The 20,998-nt window shown below is 44.8% G+C and overlaps 1 protein-coding gene across 1 annotated transcript; it reads left to right on the top strand.

Annotated features, from left to right (window-relative positions):
- The first annotated feature begins 253 nt into the window (after positions 1-253).
- Positions 254-20,097, top strand: LOC143929544 (extracellular calcium-sensing receptor-like). Its single transcript, XM_077453423.1, has 4 exons — positions 254-590; positions 9,168-9,459; positions 17,886-18,689; positions 19,306-20,097. The coding sequence occupies exons 1-4, from the start codon at positions 274-276 to the stop codon at positions 19,561-19,563; spliced, it is 1,671 nt and encodes a 556-aa protein (XP_077309549.1). The 5' UTR covers positions 254-273; the 3' UTR covers positions 19,564-20,097.
- Positions 20,098-20,998: the final 901 nt, after the last annotated feature.

Raw genomic sequence — 20,998 nt, forward strand, 5'->3', positions numbered from 1 at the left:
TCATCACTAGTAGTGAGGAGGGACATTTATTTTCAGATAACACTGGTTTAGAAAAAAACTAATTTTAATGTCTGCTGATAACATTTAAAAAAAACGTGCCTACAAATGTTTGTCTTTTATTTTCTTCTCTTTCTTCTATTCAAAGAAAAAGTCTGATATTAACAGAAAATAAAATAATTATATGTAACCGTATTGCAGTTGCACAGCACTCTATATAAGAGGACGCAGTTTTATTCCATAGACGTGATCTGTAGCCTTGTGTATTCCCAGATAATGTTATACCGGGTTATAGTGACCTCCCTTCATCTCCTTGCTGTTGTAATGTGTAGATTTATACTGACATCTCATACACAGATTGGAGAATTGTGTGTGCTCCTTCTGTGTGTGACACCTTGTACCGCTGACACCGAAAACCCAAGACCGAGATCAATCTACGTGCCGGAGGCCGCCGCCGTATATGAAGACTATGAGTATTATCAGGACGGAGACATTATAATCGGAGGGGTCTTCACTGTCAATAATTTTTTAAAAGGAGCATACTACGATTATGTAATGGTATCCAGATTAACTTTAATAATGTATTGTTTGAAGTGAGTATCCTGCCTCGTATGTAATAGAGAACCTATCTCAAAAAAAGTTACAATGCAGGAGAAGAATTAGGAGACACTGACAGAGCTTTCCACCCCATAACACCCTGAGCAAGGACCTCCATCACCAGACTTTATTTTAATGAAAACTGCAGATTTACAAAGACTGAAAATGACTTTTGACATTAACATGTTAAAGCTTCTATGAGATTGTAGTGATTGGGATCACGTCTGTTCTAATATCAGGTTACGTCTGATTGCTTTCCTGTGTGTGAAGTCTAACACGGCATTGCTCGAGTTTCAGCTCTTACATTGTATCCTCAGCATTGATCCCGGCTTTGTCTGCCTTGTCTTGGAGCCGACAGCTTTCCTGGATATGGTGAAGACGGCAGCGGCAGAAGACCGGTGTCACCCCAAACATACGCAGACGCCTTTTCTTCATAATTGGAGGTTTTGGGTTGCAGAAGGTCGGAGTTTAATTTAGATCGTAAGCCTTTCTGTCAAACAGTGCACCCAATAACAACGTTTGGACACAGGAATTCCGCACACTGTGACAAAGCAGACAAAGCCGGGATCGATGCTGAGGATAGTAGATGTAAGAGCTGAAACTAGAGCCCAGTCTTAGTCCGGAGGGTTCAATATTGAGCCGGCTCACCCTTTGCAGCTATAACAGCTTCAACTCTTCTGGGAAGGCCGTCCACAAGGTTTAGGAGGGTGTCTATGGCAGTGGTTCCCAACTCCTGTCCTCAGGACCCACTAACAGGCCAAATACATCACAGGAGATATCATTTTCTGATCAGTGACTGCAATAATTCTAATTCTAGTCTGCATCTCCTCAAGGTAATACTCAAAATCTGGCCTGTTAGTGGGTCCTGAGGACAGGAGTTGAGATCCACTGGTCTATGGGAATGTTTGACCATTCTTCCAGATTTCACACACAGGAAAGCAATCAGATGTAACCTGAAATTTAAACAGACGTGATCCCAATCACTAAAATCTCATAGAAGCTTTAACATGTTATTGTCAGAAGTCATCCCAATCACTGAAATCTCATGTAAAACAAAATTGAGACTCAGCAAATCTGTATTTGCATCTGCAAAAAGGGATGAAAAGTGAAAACATGGGTTCTGGTTTGCTCTAACACGGCATTGCTCGAGTTTCAGCTCTTATATTGTATCGTCAGCATTGATGCCGGCTTTGACTGCTTTGTCTCCGATCTCACCGTGTGTGGGATCCCCGGGCCTTAGGTTTTTATTTTTAGGTGCGCTGCTTGACAGAAAGGCTTACATTCTAAATCAGATTTTGACCCTCTGCAACCCAAAACCCCCTAGGTGTCTGCGTATGTTTGGCACGACTGCTGCCGGCGAGGTCTTCACCATACCCGGGAATCCTGCACACGGTGAGATCAGAGACAGAGCAGACAAAGCCAAGATCAATGCTGAGGATAAAATATAGGAGCTGAAACTAGAGCAATGCCGCATTAGCCCTTGTACACACGGGTCGGACCTTCCGACAACAAAATCCGTCGGATTTTGTCTGACGGATTTTGCCTGAAACTGGTGTTGCATACACACGGTCGGACAAAGTTGTCGGAAAATCTGATCGTTCGTAACGTGATGACGTTATTTCGTTACAACGGGACAACGTTCAGGCTAGAAGCCAATAGCTTTGGTCTAGGAATTTGATCCTAGCATGCGTGGCACTTTGTCCGATCGGAATTCTCTACAAACGATTGGACAAAGTCTGATCGGATCATGTTGTCGGAAAATTTTTATATCCAGCTCTCAAACTTTGTTGGTTGGACATTCCGACGGAAACAGTCTGATGAAGCCCACACACGGTCGGATTATCCGACAACACGGTCCGATCTGACATTCTCCATCGGAATGTGTACAGGGGCTTAGACTTCACACACAGGAAAGCAATCAGACGTAACCTGATATTAGAACAGACGTGATCCCAATCACTACAATCTCATAGAAGCTTTAACATGTTAATGTCAAAAGTCATTTTCAGTCTCTATAAATCTGCAGTTTTCATTAAAGTAAAATTATATATATATATTAATATAAAATAAATAATAACTGGTTGAGCCTCTCTCCATTTAATTGCATTGTATTCAGATACATTTTATATTCATTTAAAAAAAAAATGGTGATCCTGCCATGGAGTTTCTTCTTCAAAGGTGTGATGGGGTGGAAAGATCTGTCCCTGTTTCCTAATTCTTCTCCTCCATTGTCTCCCCTGTTAGCCCTTGTACACACGGTTGGACATTCTGACAACCAAAACTGTTGCATACACACGGTCGGACAAAGTTGTTGGAAAATCCGATCGTACGTAACGTGATGACGTTATTTCGTTACAACGGGACTACGTTCAGGCTAGTAGCCAATAGCTTTGGTCTAGGAATTTGATCTGAGCATGCGTGGCACTTTGTCCGCTCGGAGGAGGCTACACATGATCGGAGTATGTCCGATCGGAGCATTTTGTCTGAAAATTTTACCGGCAAGTTGGAAAAGTTGGTCCGTCGGATGTTCCGATGGAAACAGTCCGATGCAGACCACACACAGTCGGAATATCCGACAAAACGCTCCGATAGGACACATTCCGTCGCAATCTCCGACCGTGTGTACAAGGGCTTCCAGATATCAGTAATAAAGTGGCTTTGATAAGCTATGAATTGTCCTCACCATTACATGAATGAATGTGACTATGACGAGCTATACCATGACCTGGATAAATGAGAACCTTCACAGACCTATTACCCATAGGATTCAAACTTCTGAGATGTACAAATATTATATAAAGTCTGTTTGAACCTTAGGCTGACTTCACACATACACTATATTACCCATATAGTGTATGTACTCACTTTTGTGTCTAGCGGTTTAGACAATAGACATTAATGGCTGTGTGTTGAGGTATTTTGAGGGGACAGGAAATTTACACTGTTATACAAGCTGTACACTCACTACTTTACATTGTAGACAAGTGTCATTTCTTCAGTGTTGTCACATGAAAAGAGAGAAGAAAAAATTTACAAAAACGTGAGGGGTGTACTTACTTTATACGCTATATATCTTTATATTGGAATTTGTATTTATTTTAAATTTTTGTAATGGCAGCAATCAGTGACTTATAGTGGGACTGGGATACTGCTGTGGGCAATCTTACACTAACACTGGGTGGGAATTGACAATTGACACTGACATCACCAGTGACTCTAATACAGTGATCAGTGCTAATAATATACACTTTAGGACCCAGCCTTTTTCCTTTCAAGTTTAAATTAGTATTTTTTTTCTATAAAATTACTTAGAAATATTATATATTTTTTCTTAACAGGGACCCTAGAGAATAAAACTGCGATTGTTGCAATATCTTATGTTAAACCGTCTTACAAATGCAATTCTTTTGGAAAAAAATTTACTTTTTTGAATAAAAAAAGAAAAATAAAAACTGTAAAGTTAGCCCAATATTTTGTATAATGTGAAAGCTGATGTTATGCTGAGTAAATAGATACCTAAAATGAATTTTTCTAGGTGGACCTCCTCTTTAAAGACACATTTCTGCTACAAGCCGATGGATTCAGAGATGACTTTGTCATTACTTAAGATAACAAAGTAATATATACAGTATATTGTTTCAGGACAAACAAGGGTTTCCTTTATGGTATCATTTTGCAAACATGATTTCATGTGTTACACAATCCATGGATAAAAAAAGAGTAACAAAAATATAACTTTCTTTTTTTTTTGTTATTTTAACCACTTCAATACCCGGAGTGACTGGCAGGGAAGGGGTTAACACTAGGGGGTGCTGCAGGGGTTATATGTGTGTCCTAGGGAGTGATTCTAGCTGTGATTCTGTGCAGGTGCCCCCATAGCAAGCTGCTTGCTGTGGGGGGCATTCAACAGGAGGTGGGGCCAGTAGCTCCGTAGAGGGACCCAAGAGGAGGTGGATCCGGGCTGCTCTGTGCAAATCCAATACTACAGGACAGGTAAGTATGATATGTTTGTTATTTTTATAGGAAAGAAAAAGGGGTCTTTACAATCACTTTAACCACTTTCAGACCGGACCATTTTGCTGGTAAATGACCAGAGGTCTTTTTACAATTTGGCACTGCGCTGCTTTAACTGGTAATTGCGCGGTCATGCAATGTTGTACCCAAACAAAATTTGCATCCTTTTCTTCCCACAAATAGAGCTTTCTTTTGATGGTATTTGATTGCCTATGCGATTTTTATTTTTTGCGATATAAACGTAAAAAGCCCGCAAATTTTGAAAAAAAATGATATTTTCTACTTTTTGTTATTAGAAAAATCCAATAAACTCAATTTTAGTCATACATTTAGGCCAAAATGTATTCAGCCACATGTCTTTGGTAAAAAAAAAGTCAATAATTGTATATTTATTGGTTTGCGCAAAAGTTGTCACATCTACAAACTAAGGTACGTTTTCTGGAATTTACGCAGCTTTTAGTTTACGACTGCCTATCTCATTTCTTGAGGTGCTAAAATGGCAGGGCAGTACAAAACCCCCCAAATGACCCCATTTTGGAAAGTAGACCCCCTAAGGAAATTGATAAGTGGCATGTTGAGCCCATTGAATATTTTATTTTTTTGCCTCAAGCGATTGAATAATGACAAAAAAAAATTTTTTTTTTTTTTTTTTTACACAAAGTTGTCACTAAATGATATATTGCTCACACATGCTATGGGCATATGTGAAATGACCACCCAAAATAAATTCTGCTGCTTCTCCTGAGTATGGGGATACCACATATGTGGGACTTTTTGGGAGCCTAGCCGCGTACGGGGCCCCGAAAACCAAGCACCGCCTTCAGGCTTTCTAAGGGCGTAAATTTTGGATTTCACTTCTCACTACCTATTACAGTTTTGAAGGCCATAAAATGCCAAGATGGCACAAAACCCCCACAAATGACCCCATTTTAGAAAGTAGACACCCCAAGCTATTTGCTGAGAGGCATGTTGAGTCCATGGAATATTTTATATTTTGCCACAAGTTGCGGGAAAATTACAAACTTTAATTTTTTTAAATTTTTTTTTCACAAAGTTGTCACTAAATGATATATTGCTCACACATGCTATGGGCATATGTGAAATGACACCCCAAAATAAATTCTGCTGCTTCTCCTGAGTACGGGGATACCACATGTGTGGGATTTTTTGGGAGCCTAGCCGCGTACGGGGCCCCGAAAACCAAGAACCGCCTTCAGGTTTTCTAAGGGCGTAAATATTTGACTTCACTCCTCACTACCTATTACAGTTTTGAAGGCCATAAAATGCCAAGATGGCACAAAACCCCCACAAATGACCCCATTTTAGAAAGTAGACACCCCAAGCTATTTGCTGAGAGGCATGTTGAGTCCATGGAATATTTTATATTTTGCCACAAGTTGCGGGAAAATTACAAACTTTTTTTTTTTTTTTTTCACAAAGTTGTCACTAAATTATATATTGCTCACGCATGCCATGGGCATATGTGAAATGACACCCCAAAATAAATTCTGCTGTTTCTCCTGAGTACGGGGATACCACATATGTGGGACTTTTTGGGAGCCTAGCCGCGTACGGGGCCCCGAAAACCAAGCACCGCCTTCAGGCTTTCTAAGGGCGTTACAGTTTTGAAGGCCATAAAATGCCAAGATGGCACAAACCCCCCCCAAATGACCCCATTTTGGAAAGTAGACACCCCTAAATTTAGGGGTACACTAGTGAGACTAGGTAATAAATGGCGGGTGCCCTGAAACTATAAAAAAATAACTAACCAACCAGCGTCACCTGTAACAGTTATATGGTGATCACTGGTGAAAGGGTTAACTAGGGGGCAATCAGGGGGCTTTATGCGGTAGTATATGGGGGTCCCTGGCGCTATAAAAAGCTGCAGCGAACCTAAATACCTACCTGCCTAACTAGCGTCACCTGTGACACTAATACAGCGATCAGAAAAACGATCGCTTATTAGGCTGGGTTCACACTGGGGCGATGCGGGAACGCCACGAATCCGCGGCGGGTTCCCGCATCACATGCCTCCCGGCGGCAGTTCACACTGCCCTATGCGAACTGCTGGGAGTGTCAGTGAAATGTTAATGACACCCCCAGATCAGTTCGCATATCGCAGTGCGATCTGCAAACTCGGATCGCATGGTGTGAACACCCATACGATCCGATTCTGCTGCGGACCAAAAAAAGGGTCCCGTGCGAGTTTGCGTCGGGTGCGGCGGGTGCGACGCGAATTCAGCCATACTATCTGTATGGCTGAACTCGAATCGCACAGAGATCGGATGTGATTTGCACTGCAGTGCGGTGCGAATCACATCCGTTCTCATAAACCGCTGCAATGTGAACCCAGCCTTAGTGACACTGGCGACGGGGGGTGATCACGGGGTTAAACCTTTATTGGGGGGGTTAGGGGGGTACCTTAGAACTAAAGGGGGCTAACCCTAACTGCCCTAACAGTTATTACAGTCACAAATGACACCCGCTGGGTGATCAGGAGGTTAAACCTTTATTAGGTAATAAATGGCGGGTGCCCTGAAACTATAAAAAAATAACTAACCAACCAGCGTCACCTGTAACAGTTATATGGTGATCACTGGTGAAAGGGTTAACTAGGGGGCAATCAGGGGGCTTTATGCGGTAGTATATGGGGGTCCCTGGCGCTATAAAAAGCTGCGGCGAACCTAAATACCTACCTGCCTAACTAGCGTCACCTGTGACACTAATACAGCGATCAGAAAAATGATCGCTTATTAGGCTGGGTTCACACTGGAGCGATGCGGGAACGCCACGAATCCGCGGCGGGTTCCCGCATCGCATGCCTCCCGGCGGCAGTTCACACTGCCCTATGCGAACTGCTCGGAGTGTCAGCGAAATGTTAATGACACCCCCAGATCAGTTCGCATATCGCAGTGCGATCTGCAAACTCGGATCGCATGGTGTGAACACCCATGCGATCCGATTCTGCTGCGGGCCAAAAAAAGGGTCCCGTGCGAATTTGCGGCGGGTGCGGCGGGTGCGGCGGGTGCGGCGAATGGCTGAACTCGAATCGCACAGAGATCGGATGTGATTTGCACTGCAGTGCGGTGCAAATCACATTCGTTCTCATAAACCGCTGCAATGTGAACCCAGCCTTAGTGACACTGGCGACGGGGGGTGATCACGGGGTTAAACCTTTATTGGGGGGGTTAGGGGGGTACATTAGAACTAAAGGGGGCTAACCCTAACTGCCCTAACAGTTATTACAGTCACAAATGACACCAATGCAAAAAAAAAAAAAATGACATTGGTGTCACTGTGACTGGGGGGCAAGGGTAATTGGGGGGGTGATCGGGGGGGTGTGAGTGTGCCTGGCATGTTCTACTGTGTAGTGTCATGTTGGTGCAACTCACCGATCCGCTCTCCTCGGTGTCAGAACGAAAAATACCGGCACGGAGGAGAGATTACATCACTTCCTCTCCTGTGTTTACATTACAGGAGAGGAAGTGATGTCACGGGGGATTTATATTCGTCGGGAGCGATCGCGAGGGGGTGGCCATGAATGAATGGCCGCGCCCTCCTCCCGGATCGCTCCCTAACAAATACCAACCGCCGCAGGCACCGGGCGGGTAGGCAGGGACGTACATGTACGCCCATATGCCTGCCCGTGCCATTCTGTCGACGTACATCGTCGTGCGGCGGTCGGGAAGTGGTTAAGATACTGTAGAGGATAACGCAGAGTAAACTTGGGCAGTAGAAGAACAGTTTGAGTTAGGGATAGTAGGCCTAACTGGTACATGCCTAACTTTTATTTTCTCTTTGGGGACAGGGGGTGCAATGAATGTGAGTGATATAGTGTGAGATAGTAAAAGTGTACACTACTTTTACATGTTTTTTCTTTCAAATAATGTAGCGGTGTGCTGCGAACAAAAGACATCTTCAAGAACAGGTGGTAAGTAACATATCAATGCTTTGCTTTGACCGCCCAAACTTAAAGTGATTGTAAAGACAGAAGGTGCATTCTATGCATTAAGATAAAAAGCCTTCTGTGTGCGGTAGCCCCCTCCACCCCCCTAATACTTAGCTGAGTCCCCTCTAGATCCAGCGAGGATGTAGGAATATCTCGGCTGCCCGGGACTCCCCTTCTTGTTGGCTGAGACAGCAGCACGGCGCCATTGGCTCCTGCTGCTGTCGATCAAAGTCAGTCAGCCAACGAGAAGAAAAATGGGGCAGGGTCAGACCTCAGCTCCATGTCTGAATGGACACAGGGAGCTGTGACTCGGCTCAGGTGCCCCCATAGCAAGCTGCTTGCTGTGGGGGTACTCAACAGGAGGGAGGGGCCAGGACAGCTGAAGAGGGACCCGAGAAAAAGAGGATTGGGGCTGCTCTGTGCAAAACCATTACACAGAGCAGGTAAGTATAACATGTTTATAATTTTTACCTAACAAAAACTGAGACTTTACAATCATTTTAAATAAAGGCCCTATCAACATAACATTTCAAAAAGTGTGCTCTAAAATGAAGGTCCTTTCTCAACATAAAATTAAAACCAATATAATCCAAATTTTTTTGTTTTGCAGTCCTCAGCCACACTTTTATAAGGATCTGTTGACTTTCTTTTTTGCCATTGATGAAATTAACAAGAACCCTACAATGTTACCAAATATTACTCTTGGATATCACGTATATGACTCCTGTCGGGAGAGCAGAAAGGCGATAAAAAACACATTGCAGCTTTTATCCGGACCGGGAAAGATGGTCCCAAATTACTCCTGCAGAGAACGTAAAAAAATACTGGGCTTCATTGGAGACCAGAGCTCTGCAACCACCACATCTATAGCACAGATATTGGCTTTATATCGTTATGTACAGGTCAGTAAGGCCTTTTTTTCTTTTAGAATTTAAGCTGACTCCATTTAACCACTTTCAGACCGGACCATTTTGCTGGCTTAAGACCAGACCACTTTTTGGGATTCGGCACTCTGCGTCGCTTTAACTGACAATTGCACCTTTTTTTCTTTTAGAATTTAAGATGACTCTGGAAACACAGTTTAAATTGTGAGAAGGTCTAAATTGAATTTTCAAGTGTTCAGATCTGATCATACAGCAATGGCTTTACCAGCAGGACCATTGATGGTCTTCAATACCATCTGTCACCCACATAGAATATAATGCTACCAATTCTACACTGGCAATTTGATAACAATTAACACTTACAGCTATATGACCCGAGTAATTATTATCTGTTCCAAATGCCATGGCACCATCGGGCTTGGATTATGTAATTAGAACACAAACAAGTCCCATCATGTTCTAGGACAGCGGTCTCCAAACTTTCTAAGCAAAGGGCTAGTTTATGGTCCTCCAGGCTTTAGGGGGACCGAACTCTCGCCAGCGGGACTACAAAATGCCCCGGCATCAATGCCCCATCATTAGTTTTAATGAGAGGAATAGTGTGCCCTATAGGTGAAATCAATGAGAAGAACCATGCACCATTGATGGTGTCAGTAGGGGTAATGGTGCTCCATCCTTGTGTCAGTTGTGAAATAGTGTCCCAAGGGCCAGATAAAGACAAACAAAGGGCCACATTTAGCCTCCAGGCCACAGTTTGGAGACCACTGTTCTAAGACAATCAGCATCTGCATTGACATTCATGGTGTTTGATCTTGGGTGATTAAGTGACTCGTGTGGAAATAAATGATGGGGCTTTATTCTGTCACTCATTAGAACAGAGGAAGCTACTTAGATAAGTGTCAACACATCTTTAGTGTTACAGAACAAGTCCAGCTCAATGTGATCAACTACTACCAGGGCCAGGACAAGGGGTGGGCAGGAGGAACTGCTGCCCTGGGCACTGTGGTGTCATGTGAGGTGATCACCTCTCCTCGATTTGCGTGAACACGCACGCCACCGGCGACCAGCTCCCACTGTGATTGGACCACTCGGGAGTCAATCAGCCGGTCCGGTGGACCCAATGTCTACCGGGATCAACCGATCATTCCAGAGAGAGGCAGAATGGCGGTCTGCCGATGCCTAATGACCACTAGGGATGGCCGAACGGTTCGCCCGGTGGTCGTTTCGCGGCGAATTTCGGCTGTTCACCGTTCGCCCGATCGGCGGACTATTGCCGCCGTTCGCCCGGCGGACTTCCGTGTTTACTGTGTAAAAGAACTTTGACCTATGATGACACATCCATCATGGGGTACAGGACAGCCAATTGAGACATTACAGCACATGGACAATTGAACATTCCCCCTAACTTATAAATAGACCCGATCCGGCGGCCATTTTACATTCTTTCTTCTGTCACTATAGGGAGAGGTTGCTGTGTGGAGCAGAGAGAGATTGCAGTGACCCAAATCGCTAGCTATTTGGTCCACAAAAGTTCTTTTCAGGACTGGTATAGGTGTTAGGTGTAGTTCAGGATATAGGTTTGAGGCACTGCTGTGCTACTGATTGTTGCAGTAGCCTGTCTCTTGTCAGTGTAGAGAAAGGGACAGGACGCTGTGTGCTGCAGGGACAGTCAGTTTAATCATTAGCTGTTACTATTAGGTCCACAAAAGTGCTATTCAAGTTATTGTTCCAGCCTCTGTTTTGTCAGTTTATATAGGGACAGGCAGGAAGCTGTGTGTGAGGCAGTGAGGGACAGTCTGCTATTCCTTAAGGACTGGTATAGGTCCACAACACATAGGGTTGAGGTGCACTACTGCTGAGTCTGACTGCTGCCCTATACTGCAGCAGTCCTTTATCAGTATAGGGACTGAGAGTTTTGTCATAGGGTCATTTAAAAAATGACAGGCAGAGGAAGAGGCCGGCCCTTCCGCAGGGGTGGTAGGGGTAGGGCAGGAGCAACAGGCTTGAGCCAAAGTGGGAAATTGCAGAAGGTGCGTTCAATTACTTTAAAGAACGCACCAGACTTAGTTGAGTGTCTCACTCAGCCTTACTCTTCTGCACCCTCCTCATCCTCTCGATCTGCCCCCTCTTATTCACTCTCTGCTATGTGCACCCCCAAAGACACTACCACCAACAACACCACCACCACATACCTTCCGCTTGAGTCACAGGAATTATTTTCCGATCCATATCAAGACATTTCTGATGCGCAGCCACTCTTGGTATTGGATCAGGAAGAGGAGGTAGCAACAACCGCTACTCAGCAGTCTGACAACAGTACCCAGATCAGCCCAAGGAGGAGGTTGGTCCCCGGTGTTGCTGCCTACTCCGAGATCTCCACTTATAGCGGTGGGGAAGGTGACATTGATGATGACGTGTCTAGTGATGTCACGTGGGTGCCCACAAGAGAGGAAGAGGAGGGGAGTTCAGAGGGAGATATGGACCAGCAGATAGGGAGGAGAAGCAGGAATAACTTACATTGCACAGGAGGGACAAAGCGGACTGCAAATGTATCAGGAGTGAGTCATCGACCATGTACGGTCACATCTGGCGCTCCCAGGACACCGGCACATGGCTCCGCAGTGTGGGCTTTTTTTAACGTGTCCGCTGCTGACAATAGCGTTGCCATCTGCAATCTTTGCAGTCAACGCATTAGTCGCGGTAAGCCCAATACTCACCTAAGGACGACCGCCTTAAGAAGGCACATGAGCTGCCATCACTGAGTCCAGTGGGAGCAATGGAACACACAAAGCCACACTCCAGGCTCTCACCGTCCAGCCTCCTCTTCTACTTCTCCTTCTCCTCTCTCCTCACAATTGTCCTCCACTCCACCTTCCATCACGCCAAGCTCGCGTTTTTCTGCAAAAAGGCAGGCTTCCGTGGGCCTAATGTTCGAGTGTAAAAAAATGATGACGCCGGATAACCCTCTTGCCCAACGGTTGACGGCTTGTCAGAACTCATAGCCCGCGAACTACTGCCATATAAACTGGTGGACTCGGAGGCCTTTCGAAAATTTGTGGCCATTGGAACACCACAATGGAAGGTCCCAGGAAGGAAGTATTTCTCAGAGAAGGGCATCCCAGAGCTATATGGCCATGTTCAGCGGCAAGTGAATGTATCTCTGGCACACAGTGTCGGTGCCAAGATACATCTGACCACAGACACGTGGTCTAGCAAACACGGGCAGGGAAGGTGTATCACTTTTACTGCCCACTGGGTGAACCTTCTGACGGCCGTTAAGCATGTAACCCGTGGCACCCGTGTAGATTTGGTTTTACCGCCACGGATTGCATGCAGGCCTGGCTCTTCTTCTCCTCCTCCTCCTACTCCATCCTCCTCCCTCTCCTCCTCGGCTGACTCCTCCTTTTGCGCTGCTAGCGTCTCTTCCGCTGCGCCGCCCAAGCTCCCCAGAACCTATTCGACATGCCAGGTGTGACGTTGCCATGCCGTGCTGCGTCTGTTGTGCCTGGAAGCCAAGAGCCACACTGGCCCGGCACTCCTATCAGCTTTGCGTTCACAGGCAGATCAGTGGCTAACACCGCTCAATTTGACAGTTGGTAAAGTGGTGTGTGACAACAGTGTCAATCTGCTTAGCGCATTGAAACAGGGCAAAATCACGCACATGCCATGCATGGCACACGTCTTAAACTTGGTCGTGCAGCGATTCGTTGTCAAATACCCTGGGGTCCAGGACATCTTGCGGCACGCAAGGAAAATCTCGGCCCATTTCAGAAAATCTTACACGGCCATGGCTCGCCTTGCTGACATTCATCGGCGACACAATCTGCCGGTCAGACGTCTTATTTCCAATTGCCCGACGCGATGGAACTCAACCTTCTATATGCTTGATAGGCTGCTCCAGCAGAAACGTGCAGTTAACGTCTACCTGTATGAACTCTGCGGCAGAACAGGTTCTGGGGAGCTGGGTTTTTTTCACCGCGCCAGTGGCTGCTCATGCGCGACGCATGCAGACTTCTGCGGCCATTTGAGGAGATCACCAAACTGGTCAGTCGCAGCCATGGCGCCATCAGTGACATGGTACTTTATGCCTTCTTTATGGAGCGTGCATTGCGTCATGTCATTGATCAAGCTGTGGAGGAGCAGGAGCGGGAAGATGAGGAAGTCGCAATGCTGGATGAATTCCCAGGGGGAGCTACTCTATCTGAGACAAGTCAACAACAGGAGTCTGAAGAGGAGTCAGAGGAGGATGGTCCCGGGGCGGATGAGGAGGAGCAAGAAGAGCATGCTTTAAAACTTTCTGGGACACCTGTTGTTGTGCGTGGATGGGGAGAGGAGAATGAAGAGGACGACATTACCCTGGATGATGAGCAGGAGCCAGGCCACCACACCTCTTCCAGTTTAGTGCAAATGGGGGCCTTCATGCTCCAGTGTTTTAATAGGGAACCCCGTATAAAAAGCATAAGGGTCAAGGACCAGTACTGGGTGGCAACGTACTTAGACCCCCGGTACAAAAACAAAATGGCGGAAATGTTACCGCCGTCACAGAGGGCTGTCAGAATGCAGCACTTCCAGGCCTTGCTTCGAGAAATGCTGCATTCTGCTTTTGCGGGCTCTGGCAGAGAATTCCCACTCCCAGAGAAGGAGTTGCGGGTACCAATCCAATAGCGCCTGCAAGAAGAGGCCGGTTTGAAGATGTGTTGGTGACTTCGGATATGAGGTCATACTTTCAGCCGACCCATCGACAGGTGTCATCCGGATCCAGCATCAGGGAACGCCTAGACCGTCAGGTTTCCGACTACATCGCGTTAACGGCCGATGTGGACGCTCTGAGGAGTGATGAACCCCTGGACTACTGGGTGGGCAGGCTTGACCTCTGGCCAGAGCTTGCCCAATTTGCAATCAAACTGTTGGCTTGCCCCTCATCCAGTGTCCTGTCCGAAAGGACGTTCAGCGCAGCAGGGGGGATCGTGACCGATAAGCGTACTCGCCTAGCTCACGACAGTGTTAACTACCTCACATTTCTAAAAATGAATGAGGCATGGATCTCGGAGGAATTCAACACATGTGACCAGTAGACCATGTATAAGTCTAGAAACTATTTTTTTAATCGAGCACACAGACCTTCTTTCTTCATTTGGCTCACTTCCTTGTCCAAAAAAAGCACACCTTACTATATGCCCGTACCCTCCTGTTTGAAGAGGTTGAGCTGTGTCCTATTTCTACTGGGGCTACTTATTATGAGGGGCTCCCACCATCCCTGTGCTGTGCTGACTTCCTCCTGGGGCTGCTTATTATGAGGGGCTCCCACCATCCCTATGCTGTGCTGACTTCCTCCTGGGGCTGTACCTCTGCTGTGCATATTATGAGGGGCTCCCACCATCCCTGTGCTATGCTCATTATGAGGGGCTCCCACCATCCCTGTGCTGTGCTGACTTCCTTCTGGGGCTGCTCATTATGAGGGGCTCCAACCATCCCTGTGCTATGCTGACTTCCTCCTGGGGCTGCTTACGGTGCAGGTGTCAGTGCTCTTTATCACGGTGCTGGTGTCAGATCACTCTATAACGGTGCAGGTGTCATTGCTGTATGTCACGCTGCTGGTGTCAGTGCTCTCTATCACGGTGCTGCTGTCAGTGCTGTATATCACGGTGCTGGTGTGAGTGCTTTATGTCACGCTGCTGATGTCAGTGCTCTCTATCATGGTGCAGGTGTCATTGCTGTATGTCATGCTGCTGATGTCAGTGCTCTCTATCACGGTGCTGGTGTCAGATCACTCTATCACAGTACAGGTGTCATTGCTTTATGTCACACTGCTGATGTCAGTGCTCTCTATCACGCAGCTGGTGTCAGATCACTCTATCGTGGTGCAGGTGTCATTGCTGTATGTCACGCTGCTGATGTCAGTGCTCTCTATCACGGTACTGTTGTCAGATCACTCTATCACGATATTGGTGTCATTGCTTTAGGTCATGCTGCTGATGTCAGTGCTCTCTATCACGCAGCTGGTGTCAGATCACTCTATCACTGTGTCATCCGGATCCAGCATCAGGGAACGCCTAGACCATCAGGTGTCCTTCTACATCGGGTTAACGGCCGATGTGGACGCTCTGAGGAGTGATGAACCCCTGGACTACTGGGTGGGCAGGCTTGACCTCTGGCCAGAGCTTGCCCAATTTGCAATCGAACTGTTGGCTTGCCCCTCGTCCAGTGTCCTGTCCGAAAGGACGTTCAGCGCAGCAGGAGGGATCGTGACCGATAAGCGTACTCGCCTAGCTCACGACAGTGTTAACTACCTCACATTTCTAAAAATGAATGAGGCATGGATCTCAGAGGAATTCAACACATGTGACCAGTAGACCATGTATATGTCTAGAAACTATTTTTTTAATCGAGCACACAGACCTTCTTTCTTCATTTGGCTCACTTCCTTGTCCAAAAAAAGCACACTGTACTATATGCCCGTACCCTCCTGTTTGAAGAGGTTGAGCGGTGTCCTATTTCTACTGGGGCTGCTTATTATGAGGGGCTCCCACCATCCCTGTGCTGTGCTGACTTCCTCCTGGGGCTGCTTATTATGAGGGGCTCCCACCATCCCTGTGCTGTGCTGACTTCCTCCTGGGGCTGTACCTCTGCTGTGCATATTATGAGGGGCTCCCACCATCTCTGTGCTATGCTCATTATGAAGGGCTCCCACCATCCCTGTGCTGACTTCCTCCTGGGGCTGCTTATTATGATGGGCTCCCACCATCCCTGTGCTAAGCTGACATTCTCCTGGGGCTGCTTATTATGAGGGGCTCCCACCATCCCTGTGCTGTGCTGACTTCCTCCTGGGGCTGTATCTCTGCTGTGCATATTATGAGGGGCTTCCACCATCCCTGTGCTATGCTCATTATGAGGGGCTCCCACCATCCCTGTGCTATGCTCATTATGAGGCGCTCCCACCATCCCTGTGCTATGCTGACTTCCTCCTGGGGCTGCTTACGCTGCTGATGTCAGTGCTCTCTATCACGCAGCTGGTGTCAGATCACTCTATCGTGGTGCAGGTGTCGTTGCTGTATGTCACGCTGCTGATGTCAGTGCTTTCTATCACGGTGCTGGTGTCAGATCACTCTATCATGGTACAGGTGTCATTGCTTTATGTCACGCTGCTGATGTCAGTGTTCTCTATCACGCAGCTGGAATCAGATCACTCTATCACGGTGCAGGTGTCATTGCTGTATGTCACGCTGCTGGTGATCATCTCCTGCACCCTCTTCTTTGCCTATCCTGACCTTCCCTGTCCTCCATTGCCTTCATGCGCTCCACAGTCCTGAATTGTCACAACAATTTCACATATAAAAAAAGAATGCTTGTAGTTGGCGATCCCAGATTCACCTCATACATGTGTTATATCATTGGCCATGTGGTGGGACTATGTTTGAACAGCTAGTAATTATTTTGTGGCTGCAAATTTGACCTGTAGGTTTGCAAAGTTCGCCTCCCATTGAAGTCAATGGGGCCCGCCACGAACGTTACGGTTCGCAAACTATCGGCGAAACGTCCCGTCGGAAGTTCGTCCATCACTATTGACCACCACACCAGTTCTGTGAAGCCCTCAGATGTTTGTTAGAGAACCTTAGAGAACAAACAGTATCATAAAGTTCAATGAACACACCAGACAGGGCAGGGAAGAAGTTTAAAGAAGGGTTAGGTTATAAAAAAATATCCCAAGCTTTGAACATTTCAGCACTGTTCAATCCATCATCTGAAAATGGAAAGAGTATGTCAAAACCTACCAAGACATGGCCATCTACCTAAACTGACAGGCCGGACAAGGATTAATCAGAGAAGCAGCCAAGAGGTCCATGGTAACTCTGGAGGAGCTGCAGAGATCCACAGCTCAGGGGTGAGAATCTGTCCACAGGACAACTATTAGTCGTCTCTCCACAAATCTGCCCTTTCTGGAAGAGTGACAAGAAGAAAGACATTGGTGAAAGAAAGTTATGAGAAGTCCTGTTTGCAGTTTGTGAGAAGACATGTGGGGGAGGGGGCAGCAAACATGTGGAAGAAGGTGATCTGGTCAGAGGAGACCAAAAAAAAAAAAATTCAAGATAGTAAAGATAACAATGTCATTCCCTGCCCATTTGCTTACATGGCCGTGGACTGTAAATTAATGGGCTGGGTTATGTCAGTGGTTGGTAAGGAAACAGCGGGTGCAAGCAGCTGCTGCTTCCTTGGCAACCACTCAATGCCCACCCAAGCTGAACACCCTAAATGTTCGGTGTTTGTGTAAAGAACATCTGAATTAGTGTTCAGACCAAACACTAAGCTCATCCCTAATCAGAACTCATCACCGATTACAAAACACTTCTGCTGAAAACCAGAATGTAATGTTTGGCCAGCCAGGTGGTCCACCATGTTTTTATATATCATGCAGCTTTGTAGCATTGTCCATCCATGTTTTATAGATCAGTTATGGTGCAACCAGTCCATCACTGAAAGACAGGAGGGTTTTCCCAACCTTGTTCCGGATGCTTCGAAATGATTTTGTCATTTATTCTAAATTGGCTCAAATGCTAAAGTACTTTGGGTGGACCTGGATAGGAATTATTAGATCTGGTGATGACAGCGGGAGCGAAGAGTATATGGTTTTGAGGGAAGTCATGAATCTTTATAAAATTTGCATTTCTTTTAAATTAGAAGTTGTTGGCCGGACATCCATGCTTAGAGATTTAGATAAACGAGCACATTCTATTAAAAAAGGATCTGTCAATGTCATTGTAATCTGTGGGACGTTGTTTGACTTTGACACTGACTTTGTACATTTTATAAGAGATTATGTAGAAGACAGAACGATCGTCCTTAGTCCTGTCTGGGCGGCAAACGTTGTCCTCATTGGTAAACACCCAGAAATGTTTAATTGTAGTTTGTCCCTTGGGGCCAAGTCCACAAGTATTGCAGAATTGCAGAATTTTGTTGATGAATTCCAACCTCATAAAAAGCCAGACGACAAATTACTTGAAGATCTGTGGATGATGGAATTTGGTTGTTCTTCTGTAGATAAACGCAAAAATCTTCTCTTTGAATCTTTATATAAAAGGTCACTTCATGAGTGCAATGGCACAGAACGTATTAGTGATATCCAACACTTCTTCCATGGCGGTAATGCCCACCAAGTGTATCTCGCGGTTTACTCTATGGCCGCCGCCTTACATGATATGCTTGGATTCATGAAGACATCTGGAAGCCATTTATCTGAATTTAATCACCAGGTGAGTGCAGCCCACATAGAGTAAATCATATCTGAATCTTAGTAAAAAAAATGGGAAAGGGAAAGAAGTGGGACTTTATATGAGGCACACAGCAGTAAGAAAATTGGTCGAGCGACTGGAAAATTATATTTATTTGTATTTTATAAATCATAATCCACTATAAAACATTTTGGGCATCAGACCTCTACATAATAAACCCTGGATCGGCATACAATGTATAAAATATCACAGTCCAATAGACCTTTACATTTGAGAGAAACAGCGATGACAATTAATGCATATAATACATGAATCATATTAAGTTATACTAAATATAGATAAAATCATATAAAATCTTAATATTCCATGATTGAAGTGAAGATAAAAATTGATAAAGGCTTGACGCGTTTCATAGCCTTCTAGCCACTCATCAGGGGCTATAACCATGGAATAAATCTAAAAAGAAAAAACAAACAGAAAAATTGATATAAATTTTTGAGGCATTTCAGGTATTAACAGCACAGTTAATAACCGTGTGGAATAAGTCCAGCCCTCCTGAAATACGAGGTCCATGGCTCAACAAGGGGTCATTAAAACCGCATTATAGAGTCAATCAAACTTTTTTGTCCTTCTGCAGAAGTTGCACCGATATATACAAGCTTCATACTACTTTTCCGAAAACACCTCACATCAATACTTTAATGAAGACGGAGAATTTGTTACACAATACGTTATCCAAAACCATTTATTAGTCAACAAAACTATTCTCACTAATGATGTTGGATTATTTGAGCAATCTACTTCCAGAGAGCAGAGCATTTTTATCAATGCAAGTTTAATAAAATGGAAGAATTACCAAAGAAAGGTAAGATTAACAAGGACCTATATTGTGTAAGATGGCTGTGGTCTCCTTGAAGTGGATCTTTGTAAGGTTTCTGTAAAAGTGGCCATCTTGGTGAAGGAGCATGGTTTTGCTTCCTAATGTCAGAGCTACCCCTTTGATGAATGTTGGCTAGTTGGGAAATATTTAGAAAGAAGAAGGAGAGGTGGGGGGAAACCAGATCCACAGAATAGATAAAGAAGAAGCAGGGGAATCCTTGCACTGTAGGTCCTCAGGTACAACTTTCTTTCCAGCAAAGAGAACAGTGATCAGCACCGTAGTGACATCACAAAATCTCACTCCAAATCATCTAGTGAGACCATCAGTCAGAGATAGCAGCGCCTTAGATGATATCACACTGCAGATATATAGTTCCGAAGATAGAAATACAGGAAACAAAGGCTCCTTTTCAGGGTGCTATGTAGGTTTCCTTTCTAGAAGCTTTTTAAAGATACAAAATCTTCACTTTTTGAGTTCAGGTCCTCTTTACCCACCTTAATACTGGGGACTTTTACTCTGTTCCCGCCCAGACCAATTTTCAGCTTTCAGTGCTCTCACACTTTGAATGACAATTACTCAGTCATGTTACATTGTACCCAAAAAAATGTTTACATTTTTTTCCACACAAATAGAAATTTCTTCTGGTGGAATTTATTCACTACTGAATTTTTATTTTTCTGCAATATGAGTGGAAAAAGAGCTAAAATTTTGAAAAAAATACAATATATTTTTTACTTTCTGTTTTAAAAAAAATACAATGAATTGACTTAAATTAAATTAAATTGAATTATGATGACATTAAATGTCATCATAAATTTAGGCCTGAATGTATTCTGCTACTTGTCAGTGGTAAAAAAAAATCCTGACAAGTGCATGATGATTGGTTTGTGTGAAAGTCTCCAAGCTATGCTATGTATCAATGATAATTGATCAATCCTGATGTACTGAAGGCCTATTTCTTTTCTTGAGGCTCTGAGATGTCAGGACAGTAAAAATGACCCCCGAATGACCCCTTTTTGGAAAGAAGACAGTCTAAGGTATTTAGTAAGAGGCATAGTGAGTTTTTTTAAGTTGTTTTTTTTTGCCACAATTGTTTGGAAAATGAATTATGATGACATTAAATGTCATCATAAATTTAGGCCTGAATGTATTCTGCTACTTGTCATTGGTAAAAAAAAATCCTGACAAGTGCATGATGATTGGTTTGTGTGAAAGTCTCCAAGCTATGCTATGTATCAATGATAATTGATCAATCCTGATGTACTGAAGGCCTATTTCTTTTCTTGAGGCTCTGAGAATGCAGGACAGTAAAAATGACCCCCGAATGACCCCTTTTTGGAAAGAAGACAGTCTAATTTATTTAGTAAGAGGCATAGTGAGTTTTTTTAAGTTGTTTTTTTTTGCCACAATTGTTTGGAAAATGAAGAAGTTTTTTCCACAAAATTGTTAT

Source organism: Lithobates pipiens, unplaced genomic scaffold, assembly GCF_037356315.1.
Source record: "Lithobates pipiens isolate NorthernLeopardFrog02 unplaced genomic scaffold, aLitPip1_a1.2 Scaffold_24, whole genome shotgun sequence".
NCBI classification, from domain to species: domain Eukaryota; kingdom Metazoa; phylum Chordata; class Amphibia; order Anura; family Ranidae; genus Lithobates; species Lithobates pipiens.